We start from the raw sequence: 24,689 nt of genomic DNA, 5'->3' as shown, positions 1-24,689 counted from the left end.
TCTAATAAAACTACTGCCAACGGTTAATATATATGAGAATAAAGAATAAATTTTTAAAATGAATAAGATTTTGATTTTACTAAATTGACATGTTAGCCCATATATTATTATTAGCACGTTCTGTCTGAAACAGTTCTAAGAGGGTTATCAAGTAAATATTTTGATATTAATAAAAACGTCTAATTTTGGAATTTATGAACTTTACTAAAGACTTTAACAAATACTGATATCAAATTTTAATTCAACTTTTTAATTTATTTGGAATATTTAGACGAGTGCTCAACCTGAATAACACTTCCTCAAATATATGCATATTTATAAAGTTTAGAGAAGAGTACACTATATACGTCTCTGTTCAAGAACTTCCGGTTTTTGGAAGTTCGATTATAAATCAAATCGTGTGCTATTAAACACTACGACCACACTAATTTTATTATTTCTCTTAATGACAAGTATACACATGAATAGAGATTGATTTACTTAAATTTAAAAGTAAAACTTACTTAAATTTTACTTTAAATTTAATGAACGGTTTAATTGACAAAATATAACAATTTACGAACAAGGTCTTGAGTTTCCAAATATCGGCTAAGATTTTGGTCTTTTTTTTAATAACTTGAATTGTTGTAATTTAAATATTATAGACCAGGGCTCTCCAACCATATTCGATCCCGAGCGAATATAAATCACTATATAATTTGGAGGACCGCAGAAACAAAAATAAAAATACGGCAATAATATTATATTTAATTTTATTAATTTATTTATATTAATTCATTGGTTTGGGATACCATTAAAGTGAAATAATGCAATTTCACCAAAATAAACCAAAGGAAAATTAACATAATAGTGGTAGATTGGAAACATGTCGCGGACCTAACAAATACAAGGCGCGGGCCGCATAAGGGCCGGGGGTCGTGCTTTGAACAGCTCTATTATAGACAATTTAACAGAGATATTATAAATTATGAACATATCAAAATAAGAAATAATAAATGAAATAATTTGGTAAAAAAGCAAAACTTTAAAATATCTTAAAATATAACTTACTGATGCGTGGTAACATTGAAAAATAAGTGACTATATTGTGGTGCTGAGTCTTCTGGTCCATGCGGTGCAGGAAAACTCATTGTTAACATCACAGGTTTTCTTTGGTTTAGGGTTTTTGATGTACGCAAAAATGCAATAGAATCATTGGCTATTAGATCAGGATAATAATCCTATAATAAACAAATTGATTAAATTTTAGATAAATAATAGAAAATAGAAACAATAATAGAAAATAAAAGATAATTATAGAAATGCATCTATGTAGAAATAAATACTAAATAAAATATAAAAGTATGAAATGTATAATATATATTAAAAATAAAAAATATTTTTATAAAATTTTTTAACATAATAACATTGCCCTTTGCCCTTACTATTATTACCCTAAAATTGAAAATTTATTCCTATTTAATATAGCATTTTCAATATACAGTCAAACTTTCAAAACTCGAACTTCTATAACTCGAATTTTCTATAACTCGAATCAAAAACGGTGCACCAAGGTTTTAGAGAGCAAATTACATACAATTCTGCTTCCATAACTCGAACTTATATAACTCGAATTTCTCTATAACTCCGATAGGAATAGGAATATAGGAAAGTATAAATATATTTTGCTGTTAGGGGAAGTCCCTTTTTCCAAATCAAATGTTTAATTTTTTCTTTGTTATGTTGCTTATTTGTGGTTTAAAGTCAATAAAATAACTTTCAAAGCTACTCTTAACGATTATATTGAGCTTGAGAATGAAATTTGTACATCAAGCTTTCCTACAGATGACAATATTATTGAGCACTATAGCTCTAAATTACTGGATCCAATTCTAAGCGCAACAGAAAGTGATGATGAGGGTTCCTTGGATGTAATTGTTTATCAGTCTTCCAAGAATGAAGTAGAAGACTCATTCAATATTCTGAATTTATATTTGCAAACGAATGATACTACAACTGATGATCACTATAAGGCTTTAAATAAAATGGAATGTCTTTTTACTGAAAATAACAAAAAAAAAAAAAAAAAATTTAAAATCAAACACTAATTTCTAATTATTTTACTATACTATAACTTCTGTGCTGTATTTGATTTTAAATAAATAAAAAAATATCTAAAAATATAATTCTAGTTTCTTTCAAAAATAAAAAAAGAAAATAAAAAAATTCTCTAACTCGAAGTCTCCATTAGTCGAACCTTTTCTTTGCAAAATTAGACTGAGTTATGGAAGTTTTATTGTATTTAGATATTTTGAAATGTTAAATAAATGTAAAAAAGAAAAAAATTGCTCTAATTTTATATATTAAAGAAGGAGTTTAGGGTCTCATTCAACACGATTTCTTACAAAACGAAATTTTTTACGGACGCATGTTATAGGCACGGTAATTATAATATTACTTCAGATTTTGCCACTGTTTGTTTGGCGCCGTTTTCTTATTTTAAATATCTAAAAAGGTTTCTTCTTTTTTCTGCAATAATATATAAGGTATTGTTTATTATATAGGCGAGAAAAATTCATATCTAACTTTTTACTTTATCTAGCATAAAAATATGCAATAGGATTAGAATTATATTTAACAGATACATTTTTTCTGCTTCCAAAATATGCAATAAAAATTATATTTAAAACTGGAAGTTTTTTTAAATGTAAAAAGTTATAAAATAATAAATTATGTACTATATTGTTGTATATGATTTAATTATTTATATATAATATATGTAAGCAATCAAGTAGTAGTCGGTCAGGCAGTAGCGGTGGTTAAGAAGTGTTAATATAAATAAATATTAGCTTAAAATCATTTGATTAAAATCATAATCATTAAAAATAAAAAAATTATTAATATTGATGCAAGTTTATCTTTTATATGGACCTTCTGATCAAAAAAGAACGAGACCTATTTTTGAATTTCCGCGCTTATCCAATCGGTAAATTTTTTTTATTTTTACGCTGGCAACACTATTATACACATTCTGTCAAAGTTTAACGCATATCGTACGATTAGATTTTGTTTGGCGTCTATACAAAAAGTCGAACAATTTCCGTGTGGCGATTTTTATAATGGATCAAAAATTAGAACAACGTGCGTGCATCATATTTTGTGTTGCAAATGGATTCAAGTGTGCCGAAACATTGAAAATGTTAAAAAAGGTCTTTGGTGATTTGGGTGTATCGCATTCACGAATATACAAATAGTTTAAAAGGTTCAAAGACGGTCGTACAAGCTTGGACTATGATGAGATGATGAGATCCCTGGCTGCCCAACAACTTCTGTTACTGAAGAAAACATTGAATCGGCGAAGCAGATCGTGTTGGAAAATCGTTGTGAACCGATTAAAGAGATTGTAATGTTGTTGGGCATCTCATATGGATCGGCCGAACACATTTTAACTGATGTTTTGGGTTTAAAACGCGTCGCTTCTTGGATGGTGGCAAAAAAGCTGAATTTCATTAAAAAAAGCGTTGTTGTGCAGTTTTTGACCAAAAACTCTACCAATATCATCAACCAAACACCGTACTCTCCAGATATGGCCCCGTGTGACTTTTTCCTCTTCCCCTGACTCAAATTTCCATTGCGAGGAACGCGTTTTGACACCATAGAGGCCATAAGGTAAAAATCGCCACACGAAATTTTTTCGACTTCGTTGTATAGACGCCAAAAAAAAAAACTAATCGTACGATATGCGTGAAACTTTGACAGAATGTGTATAATAGTGTTGCCAGCGTGAAAATAAAAAAAAATTACCGATTGGATAAGCGCGGGAATTCAAAAATTAAAAATTTAAGTTCTTTTTTTGATCATAAGGTATATGTAATATATTTAATAATATATAATCATCAGGATACTGAAGATGACTATATAAAAGTGAATTATTTAACTATTACTCCATTAACCCGTGTAAAAACAAAATTATTATTAAAAATGTTTTGATCATTAAAACAATAAATTATTATAGATATATACTTATTTTTTATGCAGAATCATAAATCAATCTCACCTTGGCATAGTCGAAACCATGTTTAATTTTCTGACCATTCATATTCACACTATAATTGTAGTATTTGGAGTTCATAATTAGACCACCCCATTCACGCCAGCCGGGCGGTATATACGAGCCATTATATTTATTTAGGTACTTTCCGAAATAACCGGTACGGTATCCAGCATTCGAGAGGTATGTTGCAAAGGAGCGAGTTTCGTGCGTAGCCTGCCATTGTGGACTGGAACAATTGTCATTGTTCGTAAAGACCATATGATTGTGTACATACATGCCGGTGAGCAGTGACGAACGTGCCGGACAACACATTGGTGTGGTAGTATAGGCATGACGAAATTCGGCGCCACCATCGCGCAATATACGCAACGTGCGTGGCATAAAATTTAATGAGCCCAATTCCACGTCTTGGTCATCAGTAAGAATCAAAATGATATTTGGTTTACGTTCACGTGCCATGTTGGAATCACGTGAATATCGTCTATAATTGGAGGCTGTGTTGCTAGCGCCTTGTGATGTTCTAGCGGATGCTGCAAAAGTACGTTGATGTTGATGCTGATTTTGATGTTGTGACTGATGGTTCTGTGGATGGTGCTGATGATGTTGCTGTGGTGTATCTTGCGGTAGTGGTATATGGTGCTGTTGACGTTGGCGCTTCGGTTGTTTGTTTTGTTGTTGTTGTTTTTGCTGCTTTTGCTGTTCTTGATGTTTTTTTGTTTTATTTTGATGTTGGACATCACTTATTGACACTGGTGGCTGCGATAAGTCGCTGATTTGTATGCGCTGCGATTGTGCATTTGCACGTCGCTCAGCACGTTTCTCTTTGCTATGTCGCAGTTGACGTTCATGGTGATGCTGATGCTGATGCTGATGGCGACTATGATGTGGCAAAACATCGTGTGTGCTACTTATAATTGTTGGTAGATTATCTTTGGCCGCTGCTGTGCTCAGCAATAAATTGAGCATAAATGCAATGGATATGCAAGCAATTAAAAGAATTTGTTGCATCTTATCTGCTAACATTTTTATTTAATACGTTGCAAAATAATTTCACTAATTTAAATATATAATTTCTATCACAGTTCCATTGGAGCAATATAGATTTGAGTGCCTCTCCCTCCGGCTGCTGCTAGTGATGCTACTGTTCTTACGTTGTTTCGTTTTCGCTTATTTTGGATATTATCCAAAATTATGGTCAAGTGTAGTGTATTATTGGTTACGTCATGCTGACTAAGCACATGGCAAAATAAATTTTAATCAAATCGTAATCTTAATAGCAGCATTCTCTACGCTGGTATGTTGGTATGTTAAGCCCTGCTGAAAAAGAGAAAATAATAAAAGTTTTATAAAAGCAAATCCATCATAACTTACTAACAGCTAAAAAGTGTGTTAAAAAGTCATCAAAAGCTTTACAAATATTTAACAAAAGCATAAATATGTAAAGATTGAGTTTTTCACGGTCATCAATCATTTCGATGACTTAACATATTAAAATGCTACCATTCATGTTCCTATTAAAGCAAGCACAGTATTCAATGGCAAATAATCTAAAATACACAACCCTTTCGATTGATGGGAGGACAGCTATTTACGAGCGACAAACTATGCCATTTAAGTTTGATATTTTTTCACATATAAATAGCTAACGAAAGGAACAAAGTAATTTCACTCAAGCTCACAAACTCCTGCTCAACAAAGGAAGAAGGACGCCGCATGAAACCCACGTTTCCGCACATCTAAACTTGACCTTCGCACCAGATTTGCGCAGATTTCAAAGTTTATTGAAATTCTATTTTGCCAATTTTTTCTTTATTAATATTTGTAGTTTGTATGGTGTTCGGTTCTGCACGTGTTCGGTTAGGACATTATAGGAACTTTTAAGTTAGGCATCAATTTTATTGCTTATAGTATAGACCACCAAGATATTCATGAAACTAATTTAAATTCTTGATATAAGTATTTTTTTTTATATATAGAGAAGGATTCGATATGAATAGAAGATAATGACTTATACTAATTAAGTTCAATATCTCCATCAGATTATTGCTATTTGAATTATAGAATAAAGAAAAAGTTTGTTTTAATGCAAACTGGTGAATTAATTCATATTATTCGAATACAGTCAGAAGTAGAGTGAACTTCTTAGGTAATTATGTCATTAGCTCTCTCACAGAAGTCTGTAGTGCTAAAATTCAAATCATTCTGAGTCTTATAAAGCAATCGAAATGATTCCATATTTAACTGAAAATCAAAGTAAAATTTAATTAACTTATATAGTTAAGATCCCATTTTGTCGACCTTATACCGCATTAAGTGAAATGGAGTCAAAGAAGACAAAGGCGTCGTCTTAAATAATGGTATCAGAATGACTGATAGGATTTAAGTGGATTATTCGATTGAACTGACTGCCACAATAAACTAATATTACCCATTTATTCAAATAAGTTAATATTGGAATTATTTGGCAAATTCGATCAGTTCGATTTGGTCGTAATAGTTTCGATAGTCCCAACTACATGTAATGTCAATTTTGCACTAGTTAATTTTGCACCAATAATGCAAAGATCGGAATTTTTGGACTATTTAACTAAGATTTGTCTATATGAGGACTAATCTAAGAGTTTTGTATGTGAACAGGACTATTAAATATATCAAATTTAAAATAGTGAATATGATTCGAATTAAAATAATTTGATTTAAAAATAAGGGAGAGAGTAGAGTTGGAACAAATACTAAATGATTTTGATATGTATTCACTTCTTTAACAATTGTACTTTTATAAACAATGTTTATATAGGGGTGTATATTACTATGTTCTCCTCGGTGTCTGTCACCTTAACGTAATGAGGAGGCCTCGTAGTTACATAGTTACTTCCTTGCCGGTAACTTCCAATGAGGCGTAAATAAAGCCAAGCGCAGTCCATAACGTAGTGTTGGTACTCATAATGAGCGGCTACAAAAGACGTCTGTTGTGCAGGTTAAGAGCAACCTATTTAAAAGTGACCTGTCACTACGTACAAAGCTTACAGGACTGACATTGCGCTTTTAACCCATTGTCAGGGCTTTGCTCTCTACTTTAATTATTTTCTAGAAATAAAACAGGAGTCTAAACCCGATGGAATTACAGTCTCCAAGTGGAACACGTACATATACGGCGAATCCACCTGCTTCGACAGCAAGAACAACGGATTTGGAGGTGCGAAACTCACGTTTAAACAGAATCTCTTCGTTAACCACAATGGGATGAAGTATATAACTATTACAGCATATAAAGTTTTTTAAAATAATTACTGAATGTACGAATATTATGTACAAACATATCTTTGTTTGCGTGATTGGACATAATGCGATATAACAATGTTTAGCATATATTATTTAGTAAAGAACATAGCAATTTTGAACTGTTGGCAGATTGGTTGTGGTCAATCAAGGTATATTAAAATTAACTGAACCTAAATTAAAGTAAGAAGAACTGGTAGAAATGATGTTACTTATTCGCTTGAACTTTTAATACCAAAATTCTTAAGAACTTAGGTTCTTAAGTTGGCTTGCAATATTAAAGCAATATTTCAAAATAAAAAACTTATTCCTCTGGGGAAATTATTTCATGCCTATAAGTTATCTCATCTATTAGGGACACATTTACACTTAATAGGTCAGCTTAATTTTACTGTAGTGTGTAATAATCCTTTCTCTTTCAATTTCAAATCAAATTTTGTGGTTTCGAAAGAATAGAATCTGAAGCCAAAATAGATTTTTTCAAGTATTTTCCCTTTCCATTGCATTTCTATTTTTTTTATTGTCTGCCTTTAAACTATTCTCAGCCTGGGTCCATTTTAACAAGAAAAGCTAGCAGCTAATTTAAGTTTTCAGTGCAAAAATATTCTATGGAGAAATCTAACATAGTATGTAAAAGAAAAACAAAACACGGAAAAAGAAATCAGAAAAAGATAAAAAATAAACAAAAGAAATGAAAAGCAATTCAACATTTCACAGACACTTGAAAAGTTTATAAATTGGCAGAGAATAAGGAAACAGTGTTGATTTACACTGACAAAGAAAATCAAAAGAAATGAAGCGCTAAAAAGTAAATTCAAGAAATAATTTTTAAATTCTGATAAGAAAAAAAACTATGCAAAGAAAAAAATAATAACAAACGTCTTTTTCCTTAAAGTGCACTTAATTTAGTAGTAAAGCTCACTTAACAGACCTTAGTGAGGCTAATATAAGAGTCAATGTGGAAATTGTTGCCGGTTCTCCAAAGATTATTTATGCCAGTGCGCCCAAAGGATAATTTAATCATTTAGAACAAGTTTACTTTTTATGTGGATAGGGAATAAAACAAGTTTTGTATTGCATTGAGAACGAAAGAAAAAAGAAGCAACAATAGCGTCATTGAAATACAAGACAGTCGTACGAGAAGTAAAGGCTTATTGTTACTCGTAGACGTCTTTTTGGTTAGTCCTATACGACTATTTGTGGCTGTATCTCCACAATTGTGACAGTAAACACAAGTTTGTCTCTTTACATTACTATTTTATTTTTTTTTCAGCACAGTTAGCTGGCACTTTGGCTATTATTTCTTTCAATGATAATATTTAAACTAAGTTGTGCATTATTTTGTAATTAATGCAAAATTAAATTTTACTAAATTGGGATATAATACGATAACAAATATTTTTACTAAAACAGAATAATAAAATAAAATAGTATATAAATTAAATAGATAAATGGAATTTTATCAAATGGAATAATATAAATTATCAAACATATTAGTAAATAATGGCATTTAGTCAATTGAAAGAGTGAGAATGATATATCAGTGTCATATGCCTTACCTACAACCAAGCAATCATAATACTATTGAATCAAATGCTTTTTATAGATATAATTGAATGTAGAATATGAATTGTACATTATTTAATTCTTTTATTTCTAACGAGTAAGGTCTACATAAATGACAGGTCCACATCTTTGTTTAATTTGAGTGGCTCACAATAAATCAAATTAAAATCATGAAAAATGCTTTTCATAGGTATTATAAAATGAAACATTACTTATTTATAGAATATTTATATACAATATTGAAATACAGCATTGTCGCGTTAACTATCTTCCATCCCAAACCACTCCGTCTAGGAATAGAAATCAGTCAAAATTGGATTAAGCTACATCGTACAGTTTTAAATTGATTGGAACTTAATTGAAATCAACAAATTTCGTCAGTTTTAGTAAATGTGATAAGATTAGAGTTTCATGTAATATTGTCGCAGGCTTTTTTGCTTAACAACATATTAATCCCACCTATAAAATACTTTGGGACTATGACATTTATGCATTATTAAAATTGATGATTTATTGAAGGTTTGTTCTAATTATACAAGAATGATGGACGTTGAGCGGTTTGTTCGCAACGTTCATGTTATTGTTTTTATTTTTGAAGATTGTAGGAAAAAATAGATATATTTTACTGCTTTGTAGTTTCAATTTGGCATCATCAAGAGAGTATGCAAAGTTTATCCACAAAATAGACAACCTCTTCGCTTATAACTAACTCGGAATGATATCCTGTGATCATTACGACAGATTATATTGCAATTCGGAAAAGTTTTTTTTTTAGACAAAATATATACCAAAATATATAAAAATTATATATATAAAAAAAACAAATGGATCAATAAAAAAGAAATAATTGACAGTGTAGAAAAAGTTATTGTGGATAACCAGTTGGCTTATAATTGATTATGAACCTAATCATATGATAATTATGCGGGCTATTTACCGGTTACCAAAATCAATTGTTAGTAGGAGCAGTTGGTTTTTGGCTTGGGATTGATATCAAAAGAGGCGAATATGTAATTATTGGTTAAAAAAGTGATGGCAACAATTTTTTGGTATATGTGTAGAATAATTCAAACTGATTTTAAGAAATTTGTAAATTGGTAACACACCTCTACTTTAACAGTTTTTTAAAATTTTGTTTCCAGTTCGCAAAGTTGGTTAAATTTGGAAAGTTCTTCAATTTTCAAATGGCTGTTTTAATGATGAAGTCACCGTTAAAATAAATGCTTTAACAAAATCCTTTTATTTTATTAACGAACAAAACATTAAAGAATAATTGTATGTAATGGAGCATAAAAATTAAAATAAAATAAAAGTTTAAAAAAAAATAATAAACTTTTATTAAGGTGCGCTGATTCTGAGCTTCATATTTGGCAGGACCCGAGTTCGATTCCTGGTACTTGCAGTCTCAAAAATAATTACGAATAATTAAATATAAGAATTATTTCCAAGACCACTGATGAAGGGTATTTGGCAATACTCGAAACAGCTGTATGGTCAGCCAAAAATTCAATTAATTAAAAATAATTTAAAAATAAATTTTTGTTGTTGTTTCACTTCTGTTCGAAAACCTCTTCGAAAACCTCTTTTATAACTTTTATTAAAAATAATTGACCACCTTTATAATAAAAACACTAAAATTATATTTTAAATAATAATTTAGTAAATGGTAAGTAAGTATATAAAACACTGGCCGAAAAAAGTGCACACGAGAGTGAACACTCTCCTAAACTTAGAGACCATTATTTGAGTATGTACACGACTAGTTCAGATGCATCAAAACTTCTATTAAAATCAAAAGGATCAGGTCATAATAAAACATAGCATGTTCTTACATAACAGACCTTGCCTATTGACTTAACACCTAAAGAGATTTGTTATTGGTATAAAATGTAATATACGACATTACATACCTTCTGCTCAAAAACTACCCGGATTTTGTAAATAAAACGCACAAATTTAAATTTTATTCCAAATTTATTTTATCTCCTTCAAAATATGCTCCTTCTTCTGAAGCGATACACATATGTCAACGCTTAACCCAATCTTCCATATATTTTTCCACTTTTCGTAAACCCGTGAAGGTATGGCTTTTAGTTCTTTCAGTTAATTCTCTTTTACCGATTCAATCGACACAAAACGCTTACCACGAAGGGGCAATTTGAGTTTCGGGAACAGGAAAAAGTCGCACGGATCCAGATCTGGCGAATATGGTGCCTGAGCGATGACAGTGGTGCCGTGTTTAGTCAAAAATCGCGTACAACAAGAATTTTACATAGTAAAAATTGTTAAATGCACTTTCACATTAACAGCTGCTGTAAACAAACTAATTGACAGATGGCGTTCAAATTTGTACCATATGTCGAGAAAGGTTGTACCAACATAACAAACAAAAAATTTTTAAAAAAGATCTATTACTTAAGGAGTAGTTAACAATATACTCCCGAGTGCAATAGTAAGCGCGATCTCGCGTCTGGGTGTTGATGATGCGCTCATTGGCTTTATAAATCAGCTGCTAACTGGCAGACTCATTGAAGCAACGATGGGCTCATCAACGGCACGCAGAAGGGTAAATAGAGGTACCCCCCAAGGAGGAGTACTCTCCCCTCTCCTTTGGAACATAGTGGTGAATGAACTGCTAATACAACTGAAGGCGGAGGGATGCGAAACTATTGCATATGCGGATGATATTGCGATAACAGTCACCGGAAAATATACTACCACTCTTAGGGATATTCTACAAAATGGTCTTAATATCCTAAACAATTGGACACAAAAATGTGGCCTTGGGGTGAATCCCAATAAAACTGAAATCGTAGTTTTCACAAGAAAACATACGGTCCCGAATCTTTCTCCACCCTCTCTACGAGGTTCTGTGATACATGTGAAGGAGGAAGCCAAATTTTTAGGTATAGTTTTCGACAGGAAACTCACTTGGAAGAAAAACACTCTAGAGCGTGCAAGAAAAGCCAATGTTGCGCTTCTTCTATGTCAGAAAGCTATTGGTAAGAAGTGGGGTCTTCAACCTCGCATCACCCAATGGCTATATATAGCTGTTATTAGGCCCATTTTGATGTATGGTATTACGGTATGGTGGACAGCTCTTGATAAATCTTCGTACTGCTCAGTACTTAACAGGATTTAGCGTAGAGCTGAACTCTGTATTAGCGGGGCGCTATGCACCACACCATCCATAGCACTAGATTTGATGCTTCAGTTACTGCCAATGGATATTATTAGTAAACAAATGGCAGCTTCATCTGCTTTAAGACTAACAGCTACCTCACAATGGAGAGACAGTGACTATGGTCATGCCTCCATTCTAAATCTTTTCAATTGTACTCCTAAAAACGTTGATTACATCACACCCACTCTCAACTTTGACAGGAAATTTGATGTCGTGTTTTCATCTAGAGAGGTATGGACGTCAGGTGGCCCCTTCTTAGATGAGGGCGTAACCATCTTCACTGACGGATCCAAAACAAGTAGTGGTGTAGGTAGTGGAGTTTTCTCAGAGGAATTGAACAAATCTTCCTTCTTTAGGCTTCCAGATCATTGTAGTGTCTTTCAGGCGAAAGTGGTCGCCATCAGGGAAGCTATAGCTTGTTTGAATGTAGATGATATATTTGGCAGGAATATATACATACTATCAGACAGTCAAGCTGCATTAAAGTCCTTGAGTTCGGTCCAATTTACATCTAGGACGGTTCTTGACTGCTACACATCTCTAAACGAAATGTCGACGCAGCTCAATATTTCTCTAATCTGGGTTCCCGACCATAGGGATATTTTCGGAAATTGCAAAGCAGACGAGTTAGCCAGAAAGGGTGCTTCAGAACCATACTCGGAGCACCTAGACTATCTGGGCATATCGCTAACATCATGTAAACTGATATTGAGTTCTTTCTGCGCTAATACTTTTAATAAAAGATGGGAAGACTCAACGATATGTAGACATCTGTATGCAATCTGGCCACTTTCCGATAAAAGGAAATCGAAAACTCTCATTGAGATGTCCCGTAAGGACATTGGTCTGCTGGTAGGGTTGATTACAAGGCACTGTAAGCTAGGAAACCATGCTAGAAGACTAGGTCTTCCTTTCAACCAAATCTGTCGTAGCTGTGGGGAGGACGATGAGAACGCATCTCATCTGTTGTGTTTTTGTCCAGCTCTTGCACGTCGGCGATTTAGTACTCTAGGGGCCCCCTTCCTTGAGGACCTGGACCAGTTACAGGATCGGGCTTTAAATAGCATTTTATGCTTCGCAAAAGGTTCTAGGTGGTTTTAAACCCTGAGGTTTCTTTTACTTTCTTTTAGTATTTATATACGGCATCACAATGGGCCAATAGGCCTAAGTGGATCCACTAGGGATCACCGGTATAACCTAACCTAACCTAAGGAGTAGTTAATAAACATCAAAATCCGGATACTTTTTGAGCAGAAGGTATAAAATTATTAATATTTTATCTATACTTTGAGCATGAGTGACGGAAGAAAATATGTATATGTATATATAGAATATATATGCTTATAAGTCTTATAAGATATTTTTACTGTAGGTAATATCACAAAAGACATTTTCATTGTCTTAAACAAAATCTATTAACACATTTTTAAATAAAAAATTTATTTTAAATTTTTAAATTTATTAATGAGCGCTGACTCTGAGCTTCAAATTTGGCAGGACACGAGTTCGGTTCCTGGTACTTGCAGTCTTAAAAAATTCATTAAATTCATTTAAAATATCAATTCCTTTTTAACTAAATTTCATAGTTTACAGTTTAGATAAGATACTCTAATCATATGTAGTAATCATAGTATACAAATGTGATTTTTATTCCAAGTGCATAGGGTGTTAAAAGAATCGTCTATTAAAAAAATGAAATAAATGATTTTACACGCATTTTGGAAAGACTCATGCACCCATATGAAATTGGATAAAACTGTCTGTCGCATTGAGTTTAGTAAGATCATGCATTGTTGACTTGTCATTCTGGAAATTAGCAGTAAAACAGGGCAAAACAAGATTTACTGATTTCATTCATGAGGTCTTTTTTCATATACGAGTATCACTCTTTTTACACAGACATAAATTTTAAGTTTTCATTTTTTTTAGCATGTTTTTATTATATTGAAAAACGACTTGAACTTGCAGTTTGCGGTAATTGCATGACTGAGCCGCCTTCAAAGTCACGCTCCAGCAATAAGACATGCAATCCTTGATGCTGGATCATTGAAGCGACTCAAGCTGTTGCTAAGCAATTTTAGAATTTATATTTAGTTTTATTGTGATAGGATTTGAACTAAGCTTTGTAATGTAAGAATCCGTGATATTGCTTATTTTGGTTTTTTTTTTATTTATATAATGAAAAGTTCCACATTTTCTATGGGTAAAATCTTAGTTGATTTTTAGTTAAAGTCTCTTTGGTGCATTTTTATTCCATTGTTGAAATCCTAACAAAATATAAAATTCTAAAGTTTGTTTAATCCCAAATCAACTGCGCTAACGAACTGGTCTTCTACACAACTATGCAACGAAAGGCTAATAAAAGTTCAATCGAAATTACGTAGATGAATTCAGAATTGTACTTCTGTAAGCTAGTGAAATACTAACAGAACACTTAAAAATAGTTAAAATGAAAAGCTGAAAGTTTTTCCACACAATTTGGCTACTAAAAGTTTATTTCATTTTAAGCCACAAAGTTTGTTTCTTAACTATTAAAGTAAAACTCCAATAAAAAAATAAAAATTTTATTTGACCTTGCAGAAGTTCAGTACTCTACAATCACTACTAACTGCTATCATTAAGTATAGAATTTTAAATGAAACCTAAAACCTATAGGTATAAGAATTAGAATTGTATAAAGTACAATTGCCAATAGTTATAAAAAAAAGGCGAAGAATGGATAACTATGCGATTTTTTAACAATAGATTACTTGATCTTTTACTTATTAATGCATGCTCTAGCGATTTCATGTTAGACCTTGGCGAAAACTTCGCATTTTAGAGAAGATTGGAAATTAGAGAAATAGAAGATAAGGGAGGATAAACAGTTCATCCTGTTCCAGCTCCATTTTCAACTATACTTCTTATTAAAAGAAGAGTTAAAGATGGAGGTAATAATCAAAATCTTATATTATTTATTTGCGGAAAAGCTATATCTGGGGCATCTAATATTAAAGGTACTAACCAATTTTCAAATCCACCAATTATAATTGGTATTACTATAAAAAAAATTATAATAAAAGCATTGCTGTTATGATACGTAGCAATAATTGGGGTTAACACAATAGACCATCCGAGTCAATGTACTCCCACAATAATGATACTGATCTATTCAGTTCTTAATATTGATATGTAATAATTTTTATACAGTAAAGATCCAAAAATAGCGAATATACTTAAATTAATAAACAAAAGTAAGTATTTGCGTTGCCAGTTTGAACGGTAACTAAGCATATACAAGTCCAAATAGATTGACATTAATTTTAATAACAATATATAGTCTAATTTATTGTAGGTTAATGCATGTTTTGAAGATAATAATTTTATAAATGAAACAAGGTTTTCATATAAAAACTTGTCTCTGATATCTCATACTATATGACAGCTATAGTGAGCTTAAAAAACATGGTTAACTAAATGATAGTGATATGTTTTGTAATATAACAACATCTGAGATAGCTTGGAGACATCATGCGTATGAATGACAATTAAGATTTAAAAAAAACTTTAAATGAACGGCAAAGCGAAAACCGTTTAAAGAACAATTAAAGATGAAGATTAGGATTTATGAATTTAAGAATAAGAAGACTAGCTGAGAGTATAAAATTTGTGTATAGTAGCTTTAATAGAGTTTTAAGAATCGATCTATTTTTTAATACTTGCATAGAGGTATAATTTGTTATATCCATGTTAAAAATTATACAATGTAATTTGGTAATTAATAAATCTACTTCTATTTGAATATAAAAGTATATATATATATATATATATATATATATATATATATATATATATAGATCTATATATAAACTGATGTTTAAAAACGGATATAGGTATACGTATTTATCACATTCAATTTTGAACTAAATACTTTTAAAAATAAAAAAAGAAATTTCTGTTTAGATTATTCTGTATATATAACAGCTATGGGATATTATTAAAATTTGGAAAATACTGCGACGTAAACAGATTAATGGTATTGTTCTATCAAAAAGTATCATTGATTTTTCTCAAAACTACATTGGAAGGGATAGACTGTCAAACATAGACAAAGACAAAAAGACAATACAAAGATAGACTGAAAGATAAAGACAAGTAGATAAAGGAAAGACAGACGAACTTTGGTAAATTGATTTGTCTCATTGGAACAAAAAAGAGTTTTCCCTAATTTTTCCTTAACTATATTATAAACAACGTTGAAAACTTAATAAATTATTATAGAACACTATATATAATGAATTATGTTTGTACAGGGATCAAAAATTGAATGTTGAAAACTTAAAAAATTATTGTAGAACACTGTATATAACGGATTATATTTGTAGAGGGATCAAAAATTGAAGGAAATTTGATAGTTTAAAGTATTCTATCTGAATTTTTAAATAGAAACAAATTTTTTGCATCTTAATGTGTATGAATATTAAAAAATATAAATTTACCGCATTAACATTTCTGTCTAGACTAGCTACTTTATTATACAAATATATGCTTAAAAATATTATATTGTATGTATATACCTATATTCTCATATGTTTACAAGAACTTAATATGTAAGTTCATGGATTGCGTGCCTCAAACTTAGTTAGGGAGTCAATCAATATAATTCCTTTTGTGTTGACTAAAACTTGATGAAAGAAAATAAATAAAAGCTTTTCCTTTATGATTAGAAAACAAAAACTGTTCCCTAAACGCAGTGATTAACTATGAATATTTATTTAACATGCACGCAAATGTTTACAAGATGAAATCGTAATGACATACATATAATGCTATATATAAATATTAATTTATATATAGACATACAGTAGAGTATTTATAAATGCGAAAAGCAACAACCTAAAAATCTTAATAATAATAATAAACAAAACCTAAAGCGCCTGAAATATATTACCCGAATAAAAACTAAGAGCCTCAATGGGGAATAAAACTCTGTTGATATAATAAAGGTCATGCATTTGTATATTTCCAAGTAGAAAATGTATAAACTGGATCTTAAATTCGCAATAAAATGGAAATAAAACTAAAAACTTTATTAGAATTAATATAATTTAAGTGGTTAACTTAACTCATTATATTCGTTATACTCATATATTAATTAATAAATATAATTATTAAAAAATGTTTTAGTAATAAACTTGGAATTAGTAATAAAATTAAATTAGTAAATACTAATTTAATAATTTTTTCTGAGTTGTTAACTGTTTATTTTTATTACAGTAGAAAAATTAACTTATAATTTAATTATCCTTACACTGGATTTTAAATATTAGAAGACAAAACTGTGGTGGTAATGACTTCAGGCCATACAAATTTTTCAATGTTTTTGATTAATTTATAAGCATAAATAAATGTCTATACTATAAGCTTATAGTATGTAATTTATTAAAAAAACGAGGAATTTTATTAAAAAGCAATAAGTTATTAATTTAGAAAAAACATCTAATGGATTTTAATTAATATATAACAATGTTTTGTTAAAGATATATGACTAAAATCCTACAGATTATAACCCGGAGTGATAGTAAATGGATTTACATACCTAAAAGGATTTAATACTTCCCTACAAAGTAGGAAATTTTTAAAATAGGACTAGATCATTCCAAATATTATTTTCAAAATTATTATATTGATATAAGTTATTTCTGTTCTCTTACTATTCATTATAATGTCTTTTTTAACGAAACAAGTGTGCGACAAGAATATTAAAATATGTTAAAATATATTAATATATATTTTAATATATATTAAAATATATTTAAAAAAACCAGGGGCATCCAATGGGGAGTGTTTGAGTGTCTACAAGACCTAGAATTCGCTGATAATATCCTTTTGTTAAGTCACAGACTTGATGAAATACTGCAGATGATATCTGTTATAAGCGTACAAATAGAGTCCGCCGGTTTGAGGATAAGTACTGAGAAAACGAAAACCATGGCGAGCGTATATACCACAGTTCAATATGTGATCTTGCATGTAAATTGTGACACTGGCAGAGATAATGAAATTAAACTTATTGAAACACCTTAACTTCAACTGAAAGACTAAATGGTTTTACAATAATGAAAATAGCAGATAGAGTTACTCACTTACTCGTAGCGCTTAAGGGAAATCACAATGGACAATAGATGTCTTTAATTTGGAGTATTATTGCCTATATTAACACATGTTTTTTAAATCTAATATAACCTACAGTATGTTTATCTTATTAGTTTATTCCATAAACCATTAAAAAATGACATTTTTGGAAATTAAAATGGTTCTCTCTGAGTGATTCCCCTAAAATACCTAATTTATTATAATTACCAAGTTATAAAATTTATTAAATATTTCCTATGAGAACATATCGCAAATAAGCATATTTTACTATATGTATTTAAGTTTGTATATATACGAGTATATTTAACAAATTGTTAAATAAAAAAAAATACAAGAAGAGAACGTCATTTGAACAACATTGAAAAATTTAGTTAGGATTATTTAGATTAAAAAGATTACATTTCTATGTATTCACCATTTGGGCGCCGAACATGTGCTTGTGAACCAAAGAATTGTGGTTGTATGGTAATAAGGATTGACAGGATTTGACTGACAATACATAATTTCAATTTTCGAAACAAGCTGTATAAATTCACAAAACACAAACACACATACAGACAAGAAACTTACATGCCCACATGCCCACAGTGCCACACGCTTAATGCTTTATCAAGGTTACAGGATATTTGATGATGGCAAGGAATATAGCCGCAAAAAGTACTGGTACATATTCGCTTACAGCGTCACTTTAATATAATCAGCGTTGCGATGGCGTTGTTGAAGTATCTCATTTACATTGTTTGTTTAATGTGTAAACAATCTGGCGAATTTCATTATTTTTTATTAAATTGTTTTTTGCGACATTTGACATAGAAAGAATGGTATGTGTGGTATGTGTGGTATGTGCGGTGTGTGCACCTTTTGCAACTACACGAAGGATAAACTAATTTTAATATTAATTAATAAGTTCAGCATTTAATGTGAAAGTATCTTACGACTCGTGAGTTACAAGTATAAAATGAAATTTACTTGTAACTTCATTATTTTTAGTTTTTCCTTTTGATAGAGAATTTTGCCTAACGTCAGTTTGATCATAATTCCGCATGTCATTTTCACATCTACGGGCGTACGGGCCTCAATTTATCTTCAGCTTTAGCCAACCAACTTCATCGCTTTAATCATTTTCGTAATAATAAAAATGCTTATCTAAATCTTGTGCTATTTTTACATAGAAATTAAATGAAACATCTGCTAACATCCATCGGTCAAACTTCAGTTTTCTCGGCGTTTAGCCTGCGGCGGCAGGATGGTGTGGGTTTCTGTAACTTTAAGTTGCTATTTATGTAGCCACTGCGCCACCAGAATTGCTCCACTTGCTGCTAATGTTGCTGCATCATTAAATCTTGTTGGTATTTTTTTCCTGTTCGTCATTCTTAATTCTTTTATAAAATGTGATTTGCTGGTTTGTTTGTCAGCGACACGCGCTAATGAGGCATACGTATCTGAACCAAGTATCCAATGCCTTCAGAGTCTTCAGATAAAAAAGAAATGGCAAACAACAAAATTTATCATTTTCTGCTGCTTTCTCGGTTCGTAAAGTCAATTGAATTAAATGTGACCGCTGCAGCATTTCTTCGTGATTTCTTCGCTTGTTAGCGTTCTATTTTAACCGCTTAACTCATAAATCATCTTTATTATTGCATATAAAAGCCTGCCTACTTTGATTACGCTTAAGGAATTTATGTCGACACACGGAGGTGTCATTTAAAAAGATTTTTCTTCGCTTAATTGACGATAATTTACAAATCATTGAATTGAAAAGCTAAGGCGTGTTAAATGGACCGGCATTTGCAAGATTTTTCAATTCTGTTAAATGTTTCATTAGTGAATTTTATTGTTTACTTAGCACTGTAACTAAGGATTCAAGTAAATGAAGATAAGGAGGCGTTCAAATATCCAGTGTTAGCGAATTGGAATACATTAGTATTTATATAAGAATAATTTAAAGCTTGAAGTATGTCACTTTAATCCTATAATTATTACAGATGAACTAATATGACAAGATTCTGAAATAGTTATATCATAAATGAATGAAAAAATATCATAAATGAAATTAATAAAGAATTCTTCTTCTTTGTTTTACTATATCAATCTATTATACTATCAATGTCAGATTGTAATTAATTTTTAAATGCATTTACTCATAAATGTAAACTTTTAGGATAAGTAAATTTTTTGTGAAATTCTTAAAAAGAATAAGCAATATCATTTGTTATTAAATAATTTAACCAAAAAACATTATAGATTGCTGTGGTAAAAATGCCAATAAATTGATAATCTATTTAGCCTTGCTTTATATCGTATCCAGTTATAAAAACAATGATTAGTATGAACTAAGACCTATTTGGACTTAAAAACAGGTAAGAATTATTGAATGAGCTGCATTATTGTAGGTTCCTCTATAAGGCGATACCAACCCTGATATAAGAAAAGTATGTTAGTTTAAAATGTATTAAACTTGGAGTTAAACGTGCTGACATTGGGAGAACAATTTGTTATCGTGATGCAGACAAGATAAATGACCATGGAGAAGCTGACACACATTTGCAGGCCAAACAAGTTACAAAAACTAGAAGTCCATTAATTGTAAAAATGGAGTCCCTTCTATCTATGTGGATAGAAAATCAGAATCAAAGAAGAACTTAATTGAGCCAAATGCTAATTCAGAATAAGGCTCTGTCGATATTTAATAAGTTAAAAGGTAATTACGCTGGTGGGAGAAGTGCTCTAAGATGTCTCTATCTCACGGTATGTCACATGACGAATTTATTATTATTCATCAATGTTTTTGGACGACCTTTACGGAATTCGTCATTGAGCGAGCGTCGGCCACTATTGAATTCATTAAAGCAGTTTTTCACAGTGCTATAGTATGGTGCTTCATCGCCATACAAAGATTTAAATTCATCAATGCACTCTTGTCGTGATAATCCTCGTCGAAAGTTGTGAAATATGATCGCACGAAAATGTTCACGAAAATGACACTCTGCATAACATGGCCCTTAGTGTTGCCTAGACTAGAAATATATATAGCAGCCCTCGTATAAGATATAAACAAATACTCACGGTTTTACATTAATTAAGTTAACATATTACCTTTAGGTATAATAGCCCTATATATATATTTAAGATTTAGAACGTTTAAATAAGGTGACATAATAAGATAGCCATATATGGATAAGATTAATTCGTGTATTAATCTGTGTATTGAATTAATACATAAGTTAAAGTATTAAAACAAAAGTGTTATTATTTCTAGATGTGAAGAGGTGTATCGGTGTTAATAATCTCAGAAGACAGCAGAACAGATAATATAAAAGTAGAAATATCTCTTTTAATGAAATGTATTTGAAGTAAAACAATGGAATAGTGGAAAAATATGTTCAAGTGAAACATATAATTATAGGTTGGAAAACACTTAATGGCCACTTTTAATAGGCTTTGTTTTAAAGCATCGAAACATTGAAATAGTAAGTTCTATTTGGTATTATTTTTTCGCAGATGACAGATTATTGCATGGAGATAATAGTTGCCTGTTAAAAGTTTTTGCAAAGCAAATATGTAAAACGTCTAAAATCAAAAAACAAAATGATTATTTAATAATTTTACTACAATTATCAGAATCAATTGTTGGGAAGTGGTTTATTGGGTGTGTAAGATAGGAACCTCTCCTTACCTATTACAAAAACAATCGATGTAATAATGGAAAAAAATTTAGCAGTCACGGGTATTAAGTTAGTTTTTCGTTAACACCGTTTCAAACGACTTTCGGACAGCTAGTTACAAAAAGACATTAAAAGATTAGATGCTTTGTGATCTATGTAAAAAAAGTTAATGGAACAAATTTTTATATTTTACTGCTAAAATTAAATAATAAAAGTAGATCACTTACGTGATAATGTTGTATGAAAATTGTTTTTTTTTCATAAAAGTCAAAATTTCAGAAATGGTAACATAGTTGGAATTAATTACAAGAAAGGTAATTCAGCACGTGTGCGGGGATTACAGAAATGTCATTTGGTATGATATCCATTACGAATATTTACCGTCTATCCCAAGAATTGAAACTACTCCCAATGATAAATATACTTGAAAAAATAGGTTAATATTTATAGAGAGATTTCATATTTCATCATGACAAATGCTAAATCGAAAAAGGAAAACATCGAAATCTATGAAGGAGACAATGGAAAATTCACCAAATGAATAATAATAAATTTTAAAACCCGATATTTCAAAACTTCAAATTTTTCAAAAATTTTCAATAAATTAAATCAAATTTGCTACCACAAAAAACTTCAATGTTTTTGACAAAACAAAATTAAAAAATAAAATCTGTGTGAAAAAGAGCGAAGGTCTTAATTTAAATTTATTTTCTTATAATTTTGAACTTTTGCCAATTTACGAAATATTTGTATGACTTGAAGAAAATTTAACTTCCTTAATCGAAATTTAATGAAGTACAGTGACTTCAGTAATTGCTGGCTGGCATTGCGTTCCTACATGATTTTAAAGAAAAATAGATATAGAATATATATGTAAATGTTCACAATGGTAGCAGCTGCTATAAATCTAATCCACTGCAATTTATTTTTTGAATTTAATGCAGTAAATATACCCAAACTTTATGCTGAGTTCATTATATATGCAACTAGCGAAGAGAATATATGGAAAACGTGTTTACATTCCATTGCTCCTTTTTTTGAATTTATATATGTGCATTTTATACATATTTAAATAAAAATTTTTTTTGGTATTTTTCTTAAAATAATAATATACATATTTCAGATGTATATAAATATTAAAAATAGTTGAATATATTAAATATATTCACCTTTAAACTATATATTATATACTCTGTAAACATTTCCTTGACTACCTAAGTGTACCACATAATTTATTCATATACTTTATATAACTACATAAGATTTTGATAATTACTAAATCATTGACAATTTTATTAATATAAAGAATTATGTTAATGGAACACTACTATTCACCAACTAGAAATTGCACAAAGCTAGGCTCTGAGAAGACTTTTCAAGGTATAATTGCACATTAGGACGAATGACATCCTCAGGGACCTCAAAATTGATCCGATTAAAAAATACATAAAGGACAGAGCCCTGAAATTATTTACGAAAATTGACAGGCTTACCAACACCGCGTTATCGAATCTCAGAATGGTTACAGGCACCGCGGGGAGGAGTGCAGATTTGAGGTTAATTATTACTTAGTCTGATGATGTGATAAACAATACCTCGCAGTTAAAAGAGAGTAAAAGTGCTCAAGTGCATGAGTCAACTAGCCTCAACATAAAAATAACTATAATAGAACTGAAAATAGAACTATAACAGTGAAACTGCTTACCCGCCTTCGTCTTCGTTTGTTGATTATGGAAGAGTCTTGTTGACTTATCTATTTTTCAATTTTTCTTAATCACAATTATCGAACTTGAGTACAAACAATTTCAAATTAGCTCTAAGATGAAAAGAAAAAATTAACTAGGTAATAGGCTTATTAAATAAATATTCTATTATACGTTTTTGACACGGTTTCATGAAAACCCGACAAAAAAAAAGAAAACATAATAAGTTTCTTTATATAATTTTCCTTATATTCTATAACCAAATATGCTGGTATATATACGCTTTCTGGAGATGACAGTACACAAGAGTTATAATTTTCAATTTTACTATTTATGTGGGGTTTCAAATAGAACTATAAATATATATATCAAAAATAAATTGTATAGTCATTTTTTTTTATTCCATAAAATGCTACCATACTTGATGCCAAGCATATCTGTGTATTCAAGTGGCATAGAAAAAAATTTTTTTTCGTAATATTTTAAACTATGCTGTTAGAATTTTCCATCTATCAAACGCTATTTTCTTGTATTGGACCTCTAAAACGAGTTACATAATTCCATTTTCAACAAAAACGCAAAAATGTATTTAATGTTACTCATACGATCTAGCAAATTTATATTTATATGTATTACTAAATATTGGTGTTAACATAAATAAAAATTACACAGGAAATGATTGTGGATGAACTAGGCTTGAATATTATGGATGCATTTTGAATATTAAGCAATAATCTGGAAGACATGAAGAAACCAGTACGATTGGTTTTTCGAATTATCACCGAAACTCAAATAGAGACACGTAAGCACTATACTCAACATATTTTTTGAAAATTTATAAATGAAGCGTCCAATACATTCAAAAAGGTAAGTACAATCAAGCTAGGCAATAGAATTCAGCAACCAAAGTACTGGTGGCTATTTGCTTCACTAGAGAAACTGTTTAGCTGTTTCTCTTCCTCTGAAGAGTAGAGTCACAATAAATGGTATTCTAAATGGTATTCTGCCGCCAATTTACTACAAGTTTTTGCAAGTTTGTTGGGCAACCAGAAAGAAAAAAGAAAGTATGTTGATACTTTCTATGTTGCAACGATGTGCAAATTGATACTGCTTAAAACAAGGGA

At 30.5% G+C, this 24,689-nt stretch overlaps 1 protein-coding gene across 1 annotated transcript in view; it reads right to left on the bottom strand.

Moving 5' to 3' along the window:
- Positions 1-24,689, bottom strand: part of LOC119685136 (extracellular sulfatase SULF-1 homolog) — a 163,110-nt gene that overhangs the window by 7,210 nt on the left and 131,211 nt on the right. Inside the window, exons 5-6 of the mRNA XM_038099344.1 lie at positions 4,037-5,350; positions 1,051-1,220 (exon numbers count right to left, since the gene is read on the bottom strand). Of these exons, the coding sequence (XP_037955272.1) occupies positions 1,051-1,220; positions 4,037-5,056 (1,190 nt within the window). The 5' untranslated portion in view covers positions 5,057-5,350. The remainder of the gene's footprint in view (positions 1-1,050; positions 1,221-4,036; positions 5,351-24,689) is intronic.

This window comes from Teleopsis dalmanni, chromosome 2 (genome assembly GCF_002237135.1).
Source record: "Teleopsis dalmanni isolate 2A chromosome 2, ASM223713v2, whole genome shotgun sequence".
Taxonomy (NCBI): Eukaryota; Metazoa; Arthropoda; class Insecta; order Diptera; family Diopsidae; genus Teleopsis; species Teleopsis dalmanni.
This window is presented reverse-complemented; position numbering and strand designations above follow the sequence as displayed.